Source organism: Lepisma saccharinum, chromosome 7, assembly GCF_977018435.1.
Source record: "Lepisma saccharinum chromosome 7, izLepSacc3.1, whole genome shotgun sequence".
NCBI lineage: Eukaryota > Metazoa > Arthropoda > Insecta > Zygentoma > Lepismatidae > Lepisma > Lepisma saccharinum.
In genome coordinates this window covers 71,509,533-71,532,781 of record NC_139235.1, presented here as the reverse complement: position 1 = coordinate 71,532,781, position 23,249 = coordinate 71,509,533, and the positions used below count along the sequence as shown (strand labels likewise).

The following is a 23,249-nucleotide window of genomic DNA, read 5'->3' as shown; positions in this document are numbered from 1 at the left end:
TTGGGACCTGCGCAACGGCAGAGATATGTGTGTTTCACTGTAAATCCAATGAAGGTCCGTGTTTTGTCCATTTATGCATCGAGCGCCCCTTTACAGCCTCGCCTTTTAACCTAGGTAAGGATATTTTAGTCCTCACAGACAAGTGTTGATTTTAGTATTGGTAAGGGTTTTGACCCCGTGTAATTCGACGGGTGCAAATATCCCAAGAACTGACGCGCACAAAATTTTGATTGCAATATATCAGTATCAAAGAAGAACTTAGTTGATAAATTCTTTTTTAGCCCAAACATGTATTACTTGCATTGTATTTATACCCCGCCCCAGCTAACTTTGGAGCAAGGCCGTCCATAGCGTCAGAGAAGCGAAGGAAATCGAGTGGTCAGAGCAAAGCAGTACGTGTTCATTGGTGAAGCCGTCTCGTGTCACTTTTCCCAGAGACTTGTTTTCGTTTGCCTGCTCCACAGTTAGCTGGGACAGAGTATAGGTGTAGAGTAAATGTAAATGTCCTTCACAAAATAATTTCCTCCCCTCTGCCTTCTCACTCATTTCCTTCTTGAACGTGGTGCATTCATTAGTATTTAAAAGGGGCACAAGGAACGAAATCTAAATCAGGAAGCAGAGCAGGGAGGGAGGGAGACAAAGCGAGAGCGACAATAAATTGAGAACAATGCAAGGAGAATTGTGCCTGAGAGAATTTAACTTCATCAAGAAAAGAGTGGGGTAATTTTTGGAAATATTTAGTTATATCCTTACAGCCAGAGAAAACTTTAGTTATTTATGAAAAGAAAAGTGATACCTCAAGAACATCTTCTTTCTAGATTATGTTAGTAAAATTATATTTGCCTAGAAGATTAACGTGAGGTGAGTTCATAAAGCATTTAAATGTTTCAAGAATTCTTAAGAGAGCTTTGTTGCTCAAGAGTAGAGTGACGTCCCCTCCCAATCGAATCATTTAGCCTGATAAATATTCCTGATACTAGCACTCCAAACGCTCAATAGCTTCAAGAATATCTTAGTAGCTTCTTGATAAGCGTGACATTAGCGCAGGAAACACTCAGTAGCTTCAAGAATATTTTGATAAGCGTGACTTTAGCGCTGTAAACACTCAGTAGATTCAAGAATATCTTGACAAGCGTGACATTAGCGCTCGACACCCTCAGTAGCTTCAAAAATATCTTGATAAGCGTGACATTAGCGCAGGAAACACTCAGTAGCTTCAAGGATATCTTGACAAGCGTGACATTAGCGCTAGAAACACTCAGTAGCTTCAAGAATATCTTGACAAGCGTGACATTAGCGCTGGAAACACTCAGTAGCTTCAATAATGTCCGAAAAACTTCTGACGATGAAGACAAGAATAAAGTTAACACCCGAAGACACTTGCAAGAAAACAAGGAAGACTTCTCAAGCTATATTTTGCATTATGACTAAATAAAGTGCAAGCACATCAATCGATATTGGTTTTGCAAAGATCTCCCCCTCCTCCTGGCCCAACGTGAGAGCAATCGCCGCAAGCAAATGATTCCTCTGACGATTAGAAGATTACAAAGTTATGCACTTCCGAGTATTACGGTGCGATCAAAGGAGAAAGGAAGGCGTCCTGATTGCAAGCTATAAAATATTTTAATGAGGTGATTAGGGCTAAATCAAAATTTGTAGCGCAAAGGAAACTCGGGAAGAATTAAGATAACGACCGACAAGGAAAACCAATAACTTGCTCCAATAGGCGATTCCTTCCAGAACGAGGCAATAAGTTCGACAGGGAAGTCACTAAATTTGCATTTTCTCCGGCCAGAGTTTCATATTTTTCTTCCTCCGTAACCTAGCTGATGAGAGAAGCTTTGATGTAAAGGAATTCTATAACGCCAATGGAAGGGATGGCTTCTTCCTGCGTAAAGGAAGAATATTCGGTACATCTAGGAAAGGCTCCGTTGCCATCTGCTGTCGAAATTAGGAGTTGGAAGTTGTTACACGGGAAGGGACTGATTCGCTTTAATGAACAAAACATGTTCAAATTTACCCTTGGTGAAAACTCACTTGTTTGTCGGACATTTGAACATATTTATGACTGTTCCATTTTTTCCCTCTGTGTACGCCTTGAAGATTTATAATGCAACGGAGAGAAAAAGAGTTCGTTTGGAAAACACTCTTAATCAGGTTCTGCTCACAGCCATTTAGAAGTACAATGTGTTTTAAAAGTCGCGCAACTCCAATCCTCCGCGATAATAGCGCCACTACTTGCAGCTTTAAATACGGCGGTTTCAGTTCGATACATTAAAATATTATCATGTACATATAATTTCCAGTGCATTGAATACGGGAAATTCTAGAAACTAATTAGTGACTCAAGGCTGATATATTTTTTTGCAGAATGATAATTTAGAAGTAGAAAATAAGGTACGAAATAGTCGTATAGTCATAATTCGAAGCTTGACTGTCATTTAGAGTCACGTGCAGCACTTTATGTGCTTGAAAATAGTGATTTTAAGGGGGGAAGTATGAAAAGTGATATTTTGGTGGATTATGATACTGCTTGGCAACACTGAGCTTCGTGACATTTCACTTGTATTTGTGTTTATTTTGTGTGGATTTTCTATTCGCCTTGAGTTGATCCCTATGATAAGGATTAATAATGTCGCTTTCCTCTCTCTCTGGCTAATCGTGACGTTGACGAGGAATCATTAGATGCTCAGGTTGGGATTCGAACCCAGAATCTACGTTAGCGAGATCGACTATCGGACTGAACTTGGCTGGACATAGAGGAGACTGGAGAGCTTTTGAAACGTGAGAACTAGAGAGGCTAAGTCAATTACATGTTGTGTTCTGATGATGTTTTTTCGGTAGAATGTTAATTTATCCACGTAACCTGACAAGAAAATCTTAGCGACAGTGTTACAATATGCAGATATGAAAAAAAATCTAAACGGTTTTTGGGCACGAAATATCGACAATGGTTCCTCGCCAATAGGGATCATAAATAGAAATTTTAGCAATGTAACTAGGAAATCTAGTTCTCTCAAGAGAATGGAGGACTATAATCAAAGCAAATGCTGCTAGATAACAGCACCTGCTACATAATATCATAGAAAATTAAACGCAGGATGGCGATATCAGAGAACAGGATGCAGTCAGTGTCAAACAGAAACGTCTTCTGAATACATGACTGCGTCTCACCCCCCTCCACCGATGCACACCCGTCCCTGAGCATCTTCCCTCAGCGCCGTCTGAGACAGTGGGAGACATTATCTCAGTTGCCGGGGCAACCCCTTTCAAAACTGCCTAATAGCATTGTCGACCCGATTCCCGATTTGGAGAAATTTTGAAAGCTCAGGGAGAGGGCGAGGGGATTCCTGTGAATCCGAATATCGTTCCGCCTCAAATCCTACGAGCGCGGAAGAAAACCGAGGGTGGGGGGGGGGGCGGGGTGAGACGGGGCTGTTACCCCGCGTAATGAACTGGTAAATTGATTTTCTCCGCTTCATCCTCACGGAGGGTGTCAATTTCTTAACTGTACACCCCCAATTGTACGCGTGTCATTTACCCCTCTATGAGAGGGATGTTATGCTTCCCCCGAACGGTCTCGATTGCATTGTGCACGTCATTTGCGATGGCAGATTTTCAGGGGAAGCACTAACCGTTTCGTAGCCAACGGCGCTTACGAGCAGTCTTAATGATGGTGAACGTTCTTTGCTTCAGAGCGCAATTTCAACATTTCCCGTTGGCTTTCTAGGCCTTAGCACTTTCTTCCTTGTGAACTGAGCATTTACGTTTCAAGAAATCTTGGACCGGTCGTTTGTTTGAAGTCCAGGCGTGTAAGAGATGACCATCTGGTAAGGCAGTAGTATGTACATTTGAATAACATCAACAAATCCAAATATTGATTATAATTTTATAATTTTGGATTATAAAAATGCTATAAAAGAAACACTTTTGATGATTATACAGGGTGTTCATAAAGTCTTGGTACCATTACAAAAAAACATAGCTCGGAAACTACATGCAATAGAACAATGCTGCTGACTGCAAAACGAGCTACAACTCTCCACGTTTATATGCCATACACCTCAATGTGCGCCAGTCTAGTTGCTCTCAGAACATCAAGGCGGTAATCCACTTCTGCCCATACACGCCCCAGCATATCACCAGTAACAGTTAGGATACTCTCCGTTATTCTCCTTCGAAGAGTAGCAACATCTGGAACAGGAGTGCGGTAAACACATACCCCCAAAAGAAGAAATTCAAGGGTGTGATGTCAGGAAAGCGCGGTGGCCAGGGAATAGGTCCATCACGGCCTATACACCTGCCAGGGAAATGCCTATCCAGAAGACCTCAAACATCCTTAGACCAATGAGGGGGTGCACCATCTTGTTGAAAAATTATGGTTGGCAGGAATTCCTCTAACTGAGGAAGAAGGTACTGTTCTTTTGTAATGGTACCGGGACTTTATGAACACCCTGTATTCTGGACAAATCTTATCTACGTATGTACTTTGTAGTCCCTGTATTGGTTGTGGATTAATGGATAGTTTATACACATCTTATATAAGCACGTCAGTACCCTGTGTATAGTTATGTTATATTTATATCCGGTATTTAATTTCATTTATATTCATATTTATATTATTTATGTTGTTTCAATGCCTCTGTAACTAAATATGTCTTATTTATGTAGATGGCAAAGAAATAAGTAAGTTGTTTGACGGGCAACCTATAGCCTAGGTGCTGAAGTGTCCAAAATATAGAAATCAAACAATGTTTAAGTATACTTTATGCACAGAAAGGCTAATCGGAACTAGACCTACAGTTTAAAGTGGAACCCGTACCATTGCGCCATATGACTTCAACGGATATCGAACTCGGAGCCCCTTGATTACAGGGCGATGGCATTATGGGACCGTGCAAACGTATATTAATCTATAGTTACGTACATACACCAAACCTGAAATTATTTTTCTCACGTAGTTCAAATTACAATCAATACCATTAACATAAGACTTACTGTCATTGGCGTGAGGACGGATGAACAACGGGAGCAGTTGCCCTAATGTACACCTCACAAATAATATGGAATATTGTTATGTTAGGTATTAGTTAGTTGATAAGCGCAGCCTTGGAATGCAACAACACATGGTATCTGTCTGTTGAACGCCCTTGTGTTTTCGCCGACATATGCCACAGTGCCTAGCACCTATTGCCTAATGTAACAATATTCTAAGCTTTTTGTGAGGAGTGTACAAAGTGTTCATAAAGTCCCGGTACCATTACAATGCACATTACGTTTGTAATGGTACCGGGACTTTATGAACACTCTGTATATTCACTTAAGAGATTCAGTGTAGAGTGATTTTATCGTCGTTAATAAACATTATTATGCTCTTTAAAAAGATGACGCATTTCCAAGCAACTTGGAGAGAGACATTATTTATTGTGGAATTAACTGTTTTAGTGACGAAGTGCAGATGTTTAAAACTCTTGTAGCAACTGAGTTAAAACTAATATTATTTGATATTTTCGTACCACTGCAGTCTTTCATATGCTATGCAATATTTGTAAATCTAAGTGCATTAAATTCGCAAGCGTATATATAATAAAAGCTTTAGTTTGTGAATGGGCGTGAATGTTTTTTATATTCGGTTTTAATTTACATGGAGTGAATACGAGTTTTATTTCCACATTATGTGTATACACCATAACAAGTTACACGGTCTGGACCAATCCTAGGTTCTGTAGGCAACAATAAATTTGTAAAGATGGACTGTGGTTTTTCCTCGACTGATCATTCATCAAGGCTTTGCCCCCCCCCCCCCACTCCTTAATCAGAGGCTGTGCGCACGCCGATGATTACCATTTATGGTAGTTTTTAATCGTGGAAAAAGTAAAAGAAGTTAAAACAAATATCACATTCGTTTATTAAATGCTCAATATGCGATTTCTCACTTCACAGACACTTAGAATCAGATGTTTGATTGATTGATTGATTTGCTTTATTTTACTTCGCTTCTTGTGTAATTTCTGGCTAATTTGCGAAGATATGAATGAGTGATTACATTATGAATTTGATGAAATCAAATATCCATGCCCAGGCCGGGATTTGAACCCGGAACCTCTGGCATTGTAGCGCGATGTGCCACGGGAGTGGTTAGCACAGAATCAGATGCTTTACGGTCATTATAATGTTTGAAGACAAACGTCATAATTTGTCCAGTGAAACGTAATGTAAGAAACGTTAAAATGAAGATGGCAGTTTGGAGTTACGCTGTCACCAAGAAAGTATACGTCTGAAATAAACAAATTTGTGGTCTCCTAGACAACGAGACAATGGAACCTAGCAACGGAGCAGAATAAACAGAGGCAGGAAACAAGAGAGAACATTTCAATCAAGATTATTAGAAGTAGAGAGGTTGCGCCAATTATATGTTTTGTTTTCTGATAATGCAATTGTGGTAAAACGTTAATGTATCCACGTAACCTGACACGGTAAGCTGTGCATATATAAAAAACTCTAAAAGAATTTAACAAAGGAAATCGAATATACAATGCACATTTCTTGCAGTTGTCTTTCTTCTACATTTGTAATAAACTAATTTAGAGTTTCTCGCTTTATTAAATTGAAGCTGCTCAATTCTAAATGTAAACGCATTTTCCAAGTTTCATTGATGGACAATTGTTTCTTAATTGGGTCTGTGAAAGTATACTTTTCCTTGCAATGCCTATTTCACGTTTAATCTGCAATATTAAAACAATGAGCCAGTATATTGTGTTACATTTAGGAATTATATAATTGGGAGAAGGGGGGCGATGGCCCAGTGGTAACGTCGTCGCTTTGCAATCAAGGGGTCCCGGGTTTGATACATGGTTGTGGCACATAGTGGTTCGGATCTCATTTTAAACTGTACGTCCACTCCCGATTAGCCTATCTGTGCATGAAGTGGACTTAAAACAAAAACTCAAGGAATTACGTAATTTAGAGACATGCACCCCTTAAAAACCCGTTTAACACTTTTCAAAAAAGGGTCACTGTTCATTATCTTGCATGAAGGGGAAAAATACACTACATTTCCCTTATTGGTCTTTCGTTAAGCAAGTGCTAATTTTCCGCAATGTTTACTTCTCGCGTGACACAGCTAACCGCCGACGGCTTGAACTCCCTCTTCCCCCCTTTGGCGACGTGTTCATCATTTATTAGAGTGACAGCTGCCTGAATTCACAGTTTGTTGCCTTTATCTTCGCAACGCAGAGACAGAGTCGCGCCACAGACTACTACCAGATCGGATTGACTTTAATTTGAGTTCGAAGATCTCTCCTCTCCTCATGCACACACACACACATATCATTTCCTCTTGTGCGAAACACACATTCTCTATAATCTCAGGGGAAAAGTCACTTGGCAGTCAAGGCCATTTTATATATACAGAGTGGTCTCAAATTACTGATCACATTTCAGGGACGAACAGTAAAATCTATATGAAATAAGAGCGGTCCAAACCGTTTTTTAATATACAGAAACTTTCAAAGGAATTATTGTAAGTAAAACTTCAAGAAAATTCTGCACGTTAGCCATTAGGTGTTCACTTTCTCATCACACGTTCCTCAGTATTTCGACCAAATATCTAACTCCCACATAAATTAATTGTTTAATTGCATAATATTTTGGTATGTAGTCATTCCAATCAGTGTGGGCAATCCATCGCGCAGTCGTCCCCAAACCCTTAATGTGTCACTTTTGACAACTAACCTTCCATATATTCTTATGTAAATGCATTGCCTTTCTTTTATATTTTAAGCTCATATTCGCAGACAGATGTTATCAGCCGATGTTTGGAAAGTGATATCGATGTCTGCGACAGCCTGTCAGGCGTGCGCCATTGACCATAGGGCTCTTTCTCCAAGTCTTGTCTACGTGCAACTGGATGGGTCCAGATGCAAGTGTATCCTGTCGTCTATGCAACACACTCAACTCCATGCTTCTACGGGATGCATAACAATTAGGATGCGTCATAAGTCTGTTTCCTGTGTTGTTATGAGTTGACTGATTCATTTGGTTTATTTTACTTCGCTTTCCTACAACTTTTGGATAATCGCGATGAGTGATGATAAGATAAAATTGATGAAGGGACAGTCACAATGAACACCCATTCCCAAGCCTGCGTTCGAACCCTGGGCCGTGGTATGTTGACGTTGGGTTCAATTACGAAACATTCATCACAGCTTCATTTCTCACTGTGCATTACAACGTAAGAAAGTCGTTCAGTGGCGCTGCCACCGTTAAAAAGTTAAAACAACGACTTCAATAAGCCAACAAGATAGGTTTTATTCATTTATACTGCCTAGGAAACATTTTTTCCTGATGGGCGACAGTGGATCGTTAAAAATAATTAGGTTTTCAATAATCACAATATTTACTAATTTTACATAGTAAATCTGTAGCTGGAAGTAAGGATCTGTGCCGCCTTTTGAAGATCCTCTACGTTGTCTTTAACGGACGGATCCACCATATTCATCAAACGTAAATCATCCCCAAAATTCCCTCCGGACTTAGCCGGAATTAAGCAGCTCCTTTCGCAGCTCCAGGTTAATTAATTAATATTTTCCGCCAGGGAGGTGAAGGAAGGCAACGTCAGCTTCTCACTGTTGTTCACGCTTCATGGATAATTAGATGGAATTAGCTACCTTAGGTACCAGGCTCATTCAATATGTAAGTGCCCTGATTTATATCACCTACATCTGACATGTTCGGATATTTTAAAAGTGTTGACTTGAGAGGGGGGATATTTTATATGTATTTTGTAAGGAAGCTTTCATAAACAAAGGTGAGAGAGAGAATCAACGTAAAGTAAGAAAATTGAAGACCCCGGTGCAAGAATCAGACAGCTCCACTTTTTGGTCAAACTTGTTTCTTTGCTGTAATCTAGCATGAAAAAATGCTCTATTTGCTGGTGCAAGAATCAGACAGCTCCACAGATTTGTTGCGTAGTAGGAATGGAAAAGGATTGTCTGGCGTGTTTCTGCCGGCGCATCATCGCAGACAGCTCCTGGAGCAGTGAAGTTCTTGCAGCGGCTATAGTTCAGTGTTCGGCCACTCGGCGGCGTGCAGCAGTTGCTATCGAGACCGCACACTTCAATATGTATGTTACTGTTGCTTCTAGCTATTGCACGTGCTACTTCTAGCTACTTCTTCGACATTTCATTCTTTTATCAGTTTTTCGTGTCTCCTGAAAACTTTTATAATTTGGAGCTGTCTGGTTCTTTCACCGGTTTCTTCAATTACAAAATCGTGTTTCGTGTATACCAGTTAGTTTGAAACACCCTTTCATGTCGTAAAATATTTAAAAAAAGACTCCAAACAAACTTCAATTAAGCGCATAATAAATTTGTTCGTTAAGCTGTTTAACCGCTTCGAGAAGGGCAGTTTCCGTAATACGCATCTCAAGTATCTGAAGGAGGTTAAACTAATGAGTGATAGTTTTCGTACAAATATATGAAATATACTTCTTAATTTGTATCCTTGTAACAACTTATTTATGCATAAAGTACAGTTTTTATAAAGGAACAACGAAGATACGAATTAAAGTTACATTTTCGCATATTAAATATGCATAAAATGAAAGAAAGCAAATAATATTAGCCCTGTCCCTAAGACTAAACTCCAAGATGGAATTACAAAATTACACGTGGCATCTATCGTTATTTTCTGATTGCGTTTTCGCAGGCTACATACTGACAGTTTTAAAATCCTTTAAACAATTACAAATGTTGTAACGTTCCTCTTATCTGGACTATTATTAGCTTCTGATAGTAAGGGATACCTACCGATTGTCTGAAATTAAACGTCCTACCTGTAATGTGATGTCGGAGTGTAACTCTTTCTCAAATTCCGTGTTGCACAATGATATTGGACCGAATATGTTGAAAACTGGAGGCTTGACGAAACGCGTCACTTTCGTCAGGCGCCATATTGAAAAATGCGCCATCTAGTTGCCACACGAGTAAGCTACTGGATTGCTGGAAGTGAATAACGAACTTGGACACTTTGTATATCTACAGGCAACTCCGCAATAGAAATGTTGAATCCTGAGCATTCCTTTAGAATGCACTTGTTTGTACAAGTTCTAATCTGCACATAACTGAGGAACCTAACTTATGGTGCACTGTAAATCTTATTTGTGAATGTACATCTTGTCTCAAAAGGTACTTTATAACTTTCATATCATACAGCACAACTTGTAATTGACATTGTTTCTTTAATTACAAGTTTTGCTGTATGGCATCAAAGTTGTAAAGCTCCTTTATGAACACTTTGTATATTACTTCTTGTTGCATTTTATCTTCAGAAACGTAATTAAGTTGCGTGGATCTGCAAAATGCTCTCTTATCGGTATTATTTGTTAGCTTTCAAAATATTAAAAATCTCATTTCATTTACTAATTAGCCCATTTTCATAGAATTCAATTCGCCAGCTTGTGAAAGTTTTGGTTCAAGTAGAGCGTGAAATTAGACTTTTCTCCACTTGCAGTAAACATGAGGTCCATTTCCGCGCCAGAGGTATGCCATCTATATAAAAGCGCCTAAAATTAAACAATGTACTACACATAAATGGGATTTTTGACGTTCTGTACGCATCCAAGTTTGTGAAACAGTGACATGGAATGCAGTGTTTCTTCCTTAGACTGAACATTCTAAAGACTATCAGAGGGTATCAGGGGTGACCACAGGGCGCGGACAGTGCCATTAAAATTTTTGTGAGAATTTGTACCTCGAAAAATAAAAAAAACAACAAGTATATATATATTTATAAAATATATGTAAAATAAAGTTTACACTTTGACAGCATGCAGCAGTATGTGCGACGAAGCGGCGGTGTGGGGGGGGCAGAGTATATTTCCTGAGGGATTCATTTACTTTAGCTGGTTCCAAGTATCGTTTGCTACTATGTGCACCATATTTAATCCTTTAGACTTGATTGATTGAATTATTTACTTTATTTTACTTCGCTTCTGGTGCCACGTTTGGCTAATTTGCGAAGATGGCGATGAGTGATGATATGATGAAATTGATGAATGGGCACTCACAAACATCCATGTCCAGTTCGGGATTCGAACCCGGGACCCCCCTGGCGTCCTAGCGCTCTGTGCTAACCACTCCGCCACGGGGGGCGGCTAATCCGTTAGAGAAAAAGGAAGAATTTAAAAGAGGAACAGATTAAGTAAAGTATTAAGTAAAGGTAAGAAAGCAACTTCCAATATTAGAATAATTGTAGACACACTGTTGATATTAAATACTTATGGGGATTATGGCATTATCTGGGGGGGACACACCATTGACCTTGGGGGAACGGGCACCCCTGGAGGGTGCGCACGCCTATGGTGTCAGTGCACCACAAAGAATTTCGAAACGGTATTTCAATCAGTGGCGGCGATTGGGTACCAAAACTAGGGGGGCAAGGTGCCAAAACGGGGGGGAGGGGTAAGGTCACTTTACTCTTCTTGCTAGATATGGTTTAGCATTGTGCAGGGACAAAAGTGTGAAAAAGTGGAGCGGCAACAGCCCCCCACGCCCCCCTTAATCACCGCTACTGTATGCAAGATTTATTTGCTGCTACTAGACCAATCAAAGCAGAGATGACGGAATTGGCGTTCTCCAAGTTACCTTATTATGTTTAACCCGCCGTGTAAAGGAGCATGCGGTCAGTGGCGCCACCGCAAAATGACCGCTCAAGCAGGTCCCTTTCAAGTACTGACGTAACAGCCACCGGTCGCTGTGGCTACCTGTAACAAATCTGATGTCACGATACAGCTCGCACAAAGTGACATCAAATCGGCCGCCTGATAGAGACCTAAATTGCAGACAGAGTTGCCATTTACCACAATCAATGTTCCCCTCAACGTTTCATGACTCTGTGTGTTTGTCGGACAGCACAAAACCCGATTGTCTACCCTTGTCAGGTTGATAGCTTGCGTTTGTTATTCAACAAGGGACTTCACTTACAGTAAAGCGCTTGGGTGTGAGGGAGGAGCCTGGAGCAGACGTTGAGAGGAATCACCGTGCATTGATCACACATTAATGGGTCACTGATTTGCATCGGTGGTTATTATTGGTTTCCGAACATAGCTAAGTGGCCTCCAGTTTTCTTTTTAAGTTCTACAATTGCAAGCTCTTGTATGCTGCGTGGCAATGTGTCATATCTAAACAGGGAGATAGATGTATGAATCGTCAATCCAGTAATAAGATAATGATCCTGGCCTTTGCCCGGCCCTGTAGGCGACCGGACTTTGGGCATTCGCGGGGCTTATAACAAAATTTCTCAGAAATCTCGAAGAGTGAAGAGATTTTCGTTCTTTAGACTGAAGTACAGGTGTACAATTTTATCACAATATTACCGATGGGCAATAAACAGAACATATTGGAGGTTTTAACCAAGAATGAGACTAATGAAGGTTTCTAAATAAACGACTTCTTTTCATTTCCGATATGCTACACAATCCAAAGATTTCAATAATTCAATGATAAATGCCAATAACCACTTACTACAGCAGATTTTCTACCTAAAAATACAGGGTGTTCCGTTCAAAACTCCGGTACTGGACGAGTGGTACTAGACGAAAGTGAAACTTAAGGAATTTTATTGCATGAAGCACTAAACACGAATACACTAATACACCTCTATAATGAACTCTAACATACCTCTACGTGTGCACCGTTTGTAGCACGAATAATATCCAGTCTGAGAACCTTTGGATTGTTTATTGACGCTTTCAGTCGCCAAAAACTTTGCACACAATGCCTTAATGGTTTTCCCATCAGGTGCTTAACCTCCGGTAATTTCCTTGCAATGTAATGATTGATTTGGTCTCTGCATACCAGAATACAGATTGTGCGTGCTGCTGTGGAGTTGCCATTGTGCTTTATGCGATTGTGGTGCTGCGTAGTGAGAGAACGGTGAACTTCGAGGTCATGCAATAAAATTCTTTGAGTTTCTCTTTCGTCTAGTACCACTCGCATTCCATAATGTTTCATAACCTTTTAGCAATGATGAATTGAAATGTGGGAGGAACACGTTTAGTTCAAAACATGGCCCTTTCTCTGTAGTATTTACTATGCAATTTCTACTGCAACTACCGACAATACTCAGTATACTAAACTAAACTATAGTTTATCCACAACAGACTTAAAATGTCTTGTTTGTAATTTCTCTTCGTTCAAAAACCTGTTTTTAGTTCTCTAAACGAAGAAATGTTGATTTTTTTCCAGAAACACAGAAAACTTCCATGACATTTCCATGACCTCTTCAGAAAAAGTAAATTCCCTAGCTTTTCCAGGTTTTCTAGATTAATAGACACCATGAGAAAATAAGCTTCAGTAACCTCCTGCTAGGAATTACTCTCAGCAAGAAGTTCGACTATTGCCCACTGAGAGGCGCCACTTGCACTTTTACTTTCACTTCTCGACAACAAGAGTTGACGCTGCTAAACTTAAACTCAGTGGATTAAATGGACTGGCTAAGCGTGACGTCACCAGAGCCAGTATAACACCCTTATCTGCGGTTATTTGTTCAACCATGGAAGGCTGACCTAATGATGTACCTCTGGCCTAGAAGCGGCTAATCGCGAATAAACTTGTGATGCACGTTTCAAAATTGAGACTATTAATGTAATGATTCCGAGCGATTGTCACTGTTGAAAACGTCTCCGGCATACTGCTCGCATTTCCAGTTGGCGGCTGGGAAACAACGAATCAGCCATCAGTTGAATTCTCTTCGACTGACATCTGGCATTTTCGTGTCATAAGGCACCCGAAAGTTGCTGGCGAGACAAAACAAATGAGCTTCGGATACACAGCATGTTGCCAAACGTACTGTAAAAAGGGAGAGAGAGTGTTGACCAGGTCTTACTTGATAAAATGTGTACAAAGTACACAAAGCATGGAAAATTAGTACACAAAACACCCAAACACTGTACAAAGAAGCTAAGAAAACAAGTAACAAAAACAGACGTACGCTTGGCAACATTATAACGGGAGAGCGATGTTACCACTACATCTTTTACTTCGCAACTGAGGTTATCATTCATCGATGGAGCTGTGTTGGGACCGTGATCAGTATAGTAATCGTAAGGTAATTTACAACTCTACTTTGGGAGAGACTATGCACTGTCGACGTCATCAGTGTTTCAAACGCTACAGATCCCCGAGACAATTTCACACAGGTAAAACAGCGACAGAGAAAAATCAGCAAAGCCAGGGTTGGCTCAGTTAGAAGAGAAAAGAGACCCGAGTGCGAGTACTACATATTAGTATTGCAAATTCTACATAGTACGGTATGCGCCAAAATATACAGTACTGAAACTCGAGCATCTCGAACACGTGGTTGCGTTTGTCGACGGGGCATAGCTCCAGCTGCACGTGTAGTGAAAAGAAAGTTGTGTTGTGCAGCTGTTGTTGGAAATGGGTCTCTCGACGGAGGAAAATGTATTCATAGTTGAGCATTTTTTCAGCTCATACGGAAGCGGTCGTGAAGGTGGACCGTGTTTGAAAAAGTTGACTGGTCTATATGCAACCCAAATGACAATCGTCCACTCCACATGCCCTAACCTAACCTAACTTTAGGTTTCCTGACAGTTATGCAATCCAAAAGGCACGATTGTTATTTGGGTTGCATATAGACCAGTCACTATATTGTAACATGTCTTATACTTTTGTTCATCTTTTCATTTCAGTACTGTATATTTTGGCGCATTGTAATAATGGTACTCACGGTTGGTGTAGCAAAGTGTCCACAGTCCGCTGACGGTAACCTTAGGCAGGTAGATCTTCTCGGTGGTGCCGTTATAGTTGGGTGCCTGCATCTTCTCTTCGCTGTGCAGCCAGTTGTTAGTCGTCATGCCGATGCACGCCACAACGACGGAGAACGTAGCAGCTAACGGGGTGACGACCCATAGGATATTGACGCTAGTGTCCAAACTAGTCGGCATGGTTTGAGTGTCGCTGCTACACCGACCAGCGCGCATACGATAGAACCATGCATGGCAGACGTCGCTTCAGAAGTTCACAACCGCTGTTACCAGATCCACGAGCACTTCGCACGAGGGTAAGGTTACCACCTCGGGAGAGGCGGTAACCGACAGGGAGGTAGAGTACACTAGGGACGATGAGCAAGAATGTGGCAAGGAGCGGAAGAAACGAAGGATCCATTGTTCGAGAATTCACTGTTGGTCGCCATAGGACTTCGTCCGACAGAGATCCCTACGAGACAAAAAAGAAATCAAATTAATGCTATTAGTATTTTCCTAGACAGTCAAAGCTAGTATGCTAGTACTAAGCTGTAGAATTAAATCTAATTAAATACAATTTAATTTCTCGGCAAATTTTAAATAATAAAATATATATCTTTAACCATAAAAGCTGTGATATTTCACTCCGTCAATATTATAGAAACAACTAAGGCATAGAACGCGTAGCTTTGTTGTGTAGATAGTCCTAATTTTCGGATCGGGCTCGATTGTGCTTCGGGAATAAGTACAAGACATTGAAAAAGAGGTTTAAAACATGATTGAAAAAAATGCCATTCCATATGAGCTTAAGGAAACGGCTGCCCATTCCAGACCATTGAATCTAGTTTTTAAAAATTATAACCATTTTCACCAAACCTTGTACTTATGCTCGCATCCCTGAGGAAGGATCCAGGCCGATACGGCAATTAAGACTATCATCAAAGTAAAGGTACACGATGATATGACTTTGTGCTGATGAAATTCAAAATATCAATTAATACTATTAGTATTTGCTTTCCTGGTCAAGGTTAGATTTACTATTATTATGCTGTTAAATTGAATCTAATTAAATATTACTTAATTTCTCTGAAAATTTAAGAAGAGATGGACATATCTTTGAATATAGATAAGGTGGCACTGTGCGCCATCTGTCTTCAACATCATAAATAGTCTCATTAACGCGTACCTATGTTTCGTAGACCTAATTTCCGGATAGGCCTAGATCCTTCTTCAAGAATGGGAATAAAGTAATATTGCTATTACGAAGCAGTTGAATTGAATCTAATTAAATGCTACTTAATTTCTCTGCGAGGGAAGAAAGACAGGCGGTATTTCGCGCCATGTATTGTCAACATCATAAAAAGTAACATCAACATGTACCTTTGTTATGTAGATAGTCCTAACTTACGGATCGGCCTGGATCCTTATTCGGGGATAGGATAATAAGTACAAGATATGTTAAAAAAAATCGTGATTGCAAATGTGGCACTTGCAGACACGGAATCAAGCTTTTATAACTTTTAACATATTCTAAGTCATGTTTAAACATGTTTAAACCTTTTTACCAAGCCTTGTACTTATTCTTGAGGACTATCAACAAAACAAAGTACGCGTTGTTGTGACTTTATGCCGGTTATTTTTATACCTTGAACCAAAAAAATCACATCAGTAAAATTAGTATTTGACTTCAAAGTCAATAGTAGTATTGCTACAACTAAGTTATAGAATTGAATCTCATTCAATGCTGCTCAATTTCTCTACAAGTTTGAGAAGAAGAAGCCATATCTTTAAAAATGTAAAAGGTTACATCTCGCGCCATCTCTCGTCAACTTATGATAATTCACAAAGGTGTACTTTTGTTTTATAGACAATTATAACTTCCGCATCGCGCTGAATCCTTTCTCGGGAATAAGAATAAGTACAAAACGTGACAAAAAAAGTTAAATCGTGATTGGAAATTGTTATTCCGTGGCTCCTGCAGGAAACAGCTGGTCATTCCTGATGGAATCCAGTTTTAAGAACTTTTAACCTGTTTTAAGTCATGTTTAACTATGTTCAAACCTTTTTACCAAGCGTTGTACTTATTCTATCATCGCTGAAGAAGGATCCAGGCCGATACGGAAATTAGGACTATCAGCAAAAAAAGATACGCGTTGTTGTGACGCTGTGCTAATTGTTTTAATATCTTTAAGCAGTTCTCTATATGTGACTTTATTTAGAGTGTGGTTGCGAGGGTTTAGGAATACCGGAATAAAAATGTAAAAATTAATTTCCAATTTGTACAAAAAATAATTATGGGCAAGATTATCGCATTAATAATGAATGTTCTTTGTTCAGAAAATTTAGGCCAAAACAAGGATGGAACGATGTCCAACTGGACCTGAAAGAAATTGGCAAGGATTGTAAAGATTAGATCTTGACCATAATAGTGACAGATGGGTGTCACAACAGCATTAAACCTCTAGGTCAACATATTTAGTTTTAGTTCTAAGCATAGCTTCTTCCTGTGTATTTAAACTAACTAACTAACTAACTAACTCTCTAGCCTTCTTAAACCCGAAGGTTCATGACTGCAGCAACACAGGCCTTCCATCTGTCCCTATCTTGAGCAAGATCTATATACTCTTTTAAATCCCTACCGATTTCCCTTAGGTCCATCTCGACGTTGTCCCTCCATCTTCGTCTTGGCCTTCCTACTGGTCTCTTACCATCAGGTTTCCCAACAAGAATCCTGAAAACTCCTCTTTCCTCTCCCATTCGTGCCACATGGCCTGCCCACCTAAGTCTTCTAGATTTAATTATTCTAATAATGTCTGGACATGAATACAAATTATGTAGTTCTAAATTATGTAACCTTCTCCACTCACCTGTCTCCTCATCCCTTTTAGGTCCAAATATTTTCCTAAGCATCTTATTTTCAAATACTCTCAATTTATGTTCCTCTTTCAATGTAAGGGACCAAGTTTCACACCCATATAATACTACAGGCAAAATTACGGTTTTGTATATTTTAACTTTTAGATTCTTAGATATTAAACGAGAAGACAAAAGTTTATGAAGAGAGAAGTAACATGCATTTCCTGAATTAAGCCTACTTTTTATTTCCTCTTTAATATAATTTTCATTTGTTAATATTACTCCTAAGTATTTGAATTTCGAAACTGGTTCAAACGAGTTGTTATCAATAATTAGATTTTGATTATTACCTAACACTTGGTTTCGGCCTGTAAGCATATATTTAGTTTTCTCTTTGTTAACTTCCAAACCTATCTCTTTAGCAGTTTTGAAAAATATTTTAGCATTATTCTTAATTGTATTCACATCATCCCCCAGTAAGTCTACATCATCTGCATATGCTAACAACTGAGTCTTCCTGTGTATTTAGTTAACTTAATCAATATTTTTGAACTAAATAACCATGAATATGTCTGAGGCTGGTGAAGAGTTTGACTCTTTTCATGCATATATTGTTATATTGCGGGGTAATTTTTAGGCAAACATTAAATTTAGGTCCACTTTGCATACCTTTTCTGCCTTTCATCAGCCTATACTTATAAACAATGTAATTTTCTTGTGCAAATTTCAATCCCTCAAACTGTAAAAAATGGTTATATTCAATATGGAACAAGGTGACTGGATATATCCTGAAAAATAGGGAAATTTTTAAAATTCATCAGAATGACACTCGCCGCGCAAGTGGTCCCTTTTCGAACCCTTGTTTAAATGAAAATCGAGGAACAGTTTCCACGACAAGCTGCAAAAACACACTAAATCTGGAGCCCTAAGAAATCTAATAAGAAAAATGCCAATATGGAGTTTCCAATGTACAATAGTACACAACAAATTTTCTTCAATAATGATTATATCATCACACTTGTCAATACCCACTACCCACTCGTTAATTTCTGAATTTTCAATCATCCGTATGTCCCAGTTTTCCACAAAGTCGTATCCAGATATAAAGATACCGGATAATTTGAAAACCGGATATACGTCATTCGGGCTTTTTTTTGTTACACATTTCCTGTTGTCTCAGCGGTGACAAAGGGGAAAACTAGAAGCACGTAGCAAGCAGGACGTGTGCAAACGATGTTGACACACCATTAGCAAGGCAACATAAACTTGCAAATTTGTTTCAACGAAGCTTGATGCCATTGTAAATGTGAAATGTTTGTTTAGTCCATACGTCACGAGCAGCAAACACTGCAATTAGGAATTAGAGAACCCGTCCCCCTCCCCTGCAGCCAATTTGAAAGGAGTTTGTATGCTGTCACTCGTGTAATTGCACACCTCCACGACATTTTTTTTGCATCTGATTATGACCACTAGGATTCCGAATAGTAACCTTGTATCTATATATATAAAAATTGATGTATGTATATATGTATGTTTGTTCCGGCATAACTCCCGAACGCCTGGAGCAATTTCAACCAAACTTCGTACACATATGCCTTACAATCTGGAAAGAAATACTGTGGGGGTAAGACACGTCTGGCACCCCTAGGGGTGGGGGTAGAAAGGGGACATGAAATAGTATTCTGTTGCGTGGCATTTTCGTGTCTCATATCCTGCATGTTATGCTTCCCGCTACACAGCACGGCGAATTTGGTTACCTACACAGAAGGTACAATATTGCCATAGTTTTCGGGTTCGTTAAGATGAATAGTGACACTCCCAATGCCGTTCAACTCCAAGACACCCCTGGTACCCCTAGGGGTACTTTATGACCGGATATAGGTACAAACGAATGTAATATATAACCAAATCGTATCGGATTATCTCACCTCGGAACAGCGAGTAGAAGGTGAATGGCGAAAGTGTACTAGCACAGACATGGACAGGGAAAACACTAATGTCACAAGAAATAACAGTCTGTGTTACAGAAGATTAATGTTTTGATGCACTGAACACATGTAGAAGTAACACCTAACTTACACAGTAGATTACACATGAAGAAATAACTATTTATGAACAAAGTCCGCGACACGAAACATTTCACACAAACGTCTCTTCTCCGTTCTTCATTGGCACTCTCGAGTGTTGCCAGGTCCTATTCAAAATTGTTTTCTGTTTTACATTTACAACATTACTAACACTAAGAAGTAGTGTAACCTATCTGGTTAACTTGTGGCAATAGTGGAATGATTTTGCACAACCGAATGATTTAAATTACTCAACCTAAAGAAAAAACAAGTGCTATTGTTTACACATAATAATTATCAATTCATTCAATAAGCAAATACAAATAACACGAAACGACAGCGGAGGAGCAAAATTCGGTTAAGAAACCTATAAAAATGATTAAAGAAGCCAATGAAACTGCTCAAATTAATGAATAATTACTAATAAAACACAAAATTAAGACAGACCTCTGATATTACTATAAATCTGGTGCGCTAACTAACTACTCCACGCGCTTTCTGGAATCCTATATTTCTTCTTGCTCCATTAAGTTACTATTTCTATTCCCGAGAAGAAGAAGGGGGCCATATTTGCTTGAATTCTACACTGGGATGATTCGTAGGGCAAGAAGAAATTTTTCGCCGTTACCAATTTCTCTTATTAGACGAGAAAGTCTATCTACTTACAAATTAATATTTTCTCCTTATTAGAAAAATATATATTATAGTCAATGCTTACAAACAATTCCGTACCAAGCTGAACAGGATTCAGTCCCACTAAACATATTTAACCTTAGTATCCAGAGAAGGCACATAGTTGGAACAGAGTTGCCAAATATAGATCTTGCTCCATTTTACAAAATTCCAAGTTAACAATTTAAGTGTCATAACGTTAACTGTTGATAACGTTACATTCATTGGAGAATGTAGTTAGAATTCCTCAGAGAAAGTAACTGTTACTTGCAACTACGTTAGAAGTAACTAGTTACTTCCAAACACTGCTCGAAAAGAGCGACAACATTTACTGAATTTCATGATCTAGCAAATGCTTTATTATCTCGACTTAAATATTCTCAATTGATCCTTGATATATCAACGACAGTGGAACAATCTCAATGTTTTTAACACTAGGATAAATGTGAAATTTCGGGTAATGAAATACTGGGTGCCCCAGAAGTCTTTCCCTGATTACAAACTTTATTCATATCCGCTATATGCAAGGTAGAGATGTGAAAGTGGTGCCAAAATGTTGGAAAACTAACCAAGTTTTTTTGTTGCAGGTTTGAGTAACGTGGCTGTAGTGTAGCAGTGTCAGTGCCCAGGACATCGGAAATGTTCACAAATCAGGAAAAAGCTCAGCATGTCCTCTGGTATCACGAGACCCGGTCACCAATAACAGTGCAGAGGAACTTTCAAATGTACAGAATTCTTTCGTCTAGAATATCTGCCATCAATAAGTTGGTATTTAAAAAAAATGGAATTTATCTTCATTCTCAAATCCTGTCAAGCCCAAGAAACATTGTATGGAAAGATGCCACCCGATGTCAAGAGCATTAATTCCGGATTCCTTGGCACTGACACTGCTACATTACAGCCACATTACTGAAACCTGCAACAAATAAACTTGGTTAGTTTTCCAACATTTTGGCACCACTTTCACATCTCTACCTTGCATATAGCGGATATGAATAAAGTTTGTAATCAGGGAAAGACTTCTGGGACACCCGGTTTTTGCAGAAATGTCAGCCTACAGTCTGTACTGTAGATACGGAGACGCCACAGACTACATCTGAAGCACATCATATCGTTTGTCACTGCTATGATAACTCGACATTTTTTCCCTTTTCACATCGAAACTAATTCACAGCGTCGAGATCAGTGATAGAATGATTAACGCAGGCTCTGCTGTGCACATTTCGAAGTAACGACCTGCTCATAGGAGAAAATTTACGTAATAATGACACTCGTGATTGCATTCGGCCTCCGACACGTGATTGCAGCTAAAGAGAGGCATTGCATTACGGATAGCGCTTTAATAAAGAATGCTCAATATCTGCGCTAAATGGGTTGGTGTTAACGATGTTCCGCTGGCAATGGTGTCTGCTAGAGATCATAAGCAAATGCAGAATGATATGTCTGTCTGCTAGGATCGTAATTTCTCTATGCCGATTGCTTTGTCTACAGTAGTGAAACTTCAACGAAGGTCGACATGGATTTGTAATCTCCTTAAATGCATGTACTGATCAGATTCATCACCATTTATCTCCTAAATGATTAAGGAAGTGTCCTGTACAAATTTCTCGGAATTCTAATGCTAACAGATTATCTCCAAATGGTGAAAACAACTGTCCATTAGGAATTTCTCTGGATTATTTTAACAACCATTTATCTCCAAAGGATGAAACATCTGTCCATTAGGAATTTCCCTTTATTATTTTAAGAACAATTTATCTCCAAATGTTGAAACAACTGTCCATTAGGAATTTCTCTGGATTATTTTAACAACATTTATCTCCATTTGGTGAAACAACTGTCCATTAGGAATTTGGGGGATCAAAGGTCGGAATTTTTCAGGCCTTGTCCTCGCATGAAGAGGCTCTTGGGCTCACTAAGTCTCAAATCAATGGGTACCTGGGGCAATGCTGGGGGTTAAAGGCGGCCGGAGCGTGGTACTGATCACCACCTCAAAAATGGCCGAGATCGAGAATGTGTGGGATCCTACCCCCACATCTCCTAAATGTGTCTTCATGGCACGGAGTTATATGCACGGGGAACTTTACCTATAAACTACCACTTATCTGCAAATAGTGAGGCAACTTTTGTTTAGAAATTTCTCTGGACTATATTAACAAAAAATAATATCCAAGTGGTGAACAAATTATCCTTTAGAAACGTTTCTGGGCTTACTATCTTCAAATGGAAAAGCAACTGTTCTTTAGAATTTTCTATGGATTATAATAACCAACACTTATCTCCAAATAGTGAAGGAATTGTCTTTTAGAAAGTTTTCTGTACTATAACAACCACTCATCTCCAAACGATGAAGGAAACAGCAATGAAGCATGTGTAATCGCTGGCAGGAGGCTGTATTTGAACGTTTGTGAGATAAGCACGGATATATTCAAGTTACTCTTTCTGGAGACGCCCGTTCCATGAGCATAGGATCATCGACAGTAATGCCAAGTGTTCTTATAATTTCGGAAAATATTTATGGACACCCTGTAGTATATATATATTGTGGAGAAAACAAGGGAGACATCATAAAAACTACAATTTAAAATCCATCCATCGGAACTCGGTCAGTCGTAACAAATAACATTGCATTGCAAGATCAGCAGTGACGTAGGAAACGCACAATATTCCTAATTCACTGCCGGGTACGACGGCTCAAATAAACAATAAACAGTAGCCGATTCGGGACGATTAATAAGCAAACCGTCACACCACCAAAAGCGCATAAAAATCTAAATGGTTTTCGACAAGGGACAGTTGCTAAGAATCATCCAAGAACCACGAGAGTCGGCGAGCTTTCTCGGCCTCAGGGCCGCGACAGCAAGACAGTGAGCGTCGTAAGAGACAGAGGG

The 23,249-nt window shown here is 39.4% G+C and overlaps 1 protein-coding gene across 1 annotated transcript in view; it reads right to left on the bottom strand.

The window, feature by feature from the left end:
* stg1 (stargazin-like protein) overlaps positions 1 to 14,965 on the bottom strand; it is a 285,463-nt gene extending 270,498 nt beyond the window's left edge. The window contains exon 1 of the mRNA XM_083126200.1: positions 14,749 to 14,965. Coding sequence (XP_082982326.1) covers positions 14,749 to 14,965 — 217 coding nt within the window. The remainder of the gene's footprint in view (positions 1 to 14,748) is intronic.
* Positions 14,966 to 23,249: the final 8,284 nt, after the last annotated feature.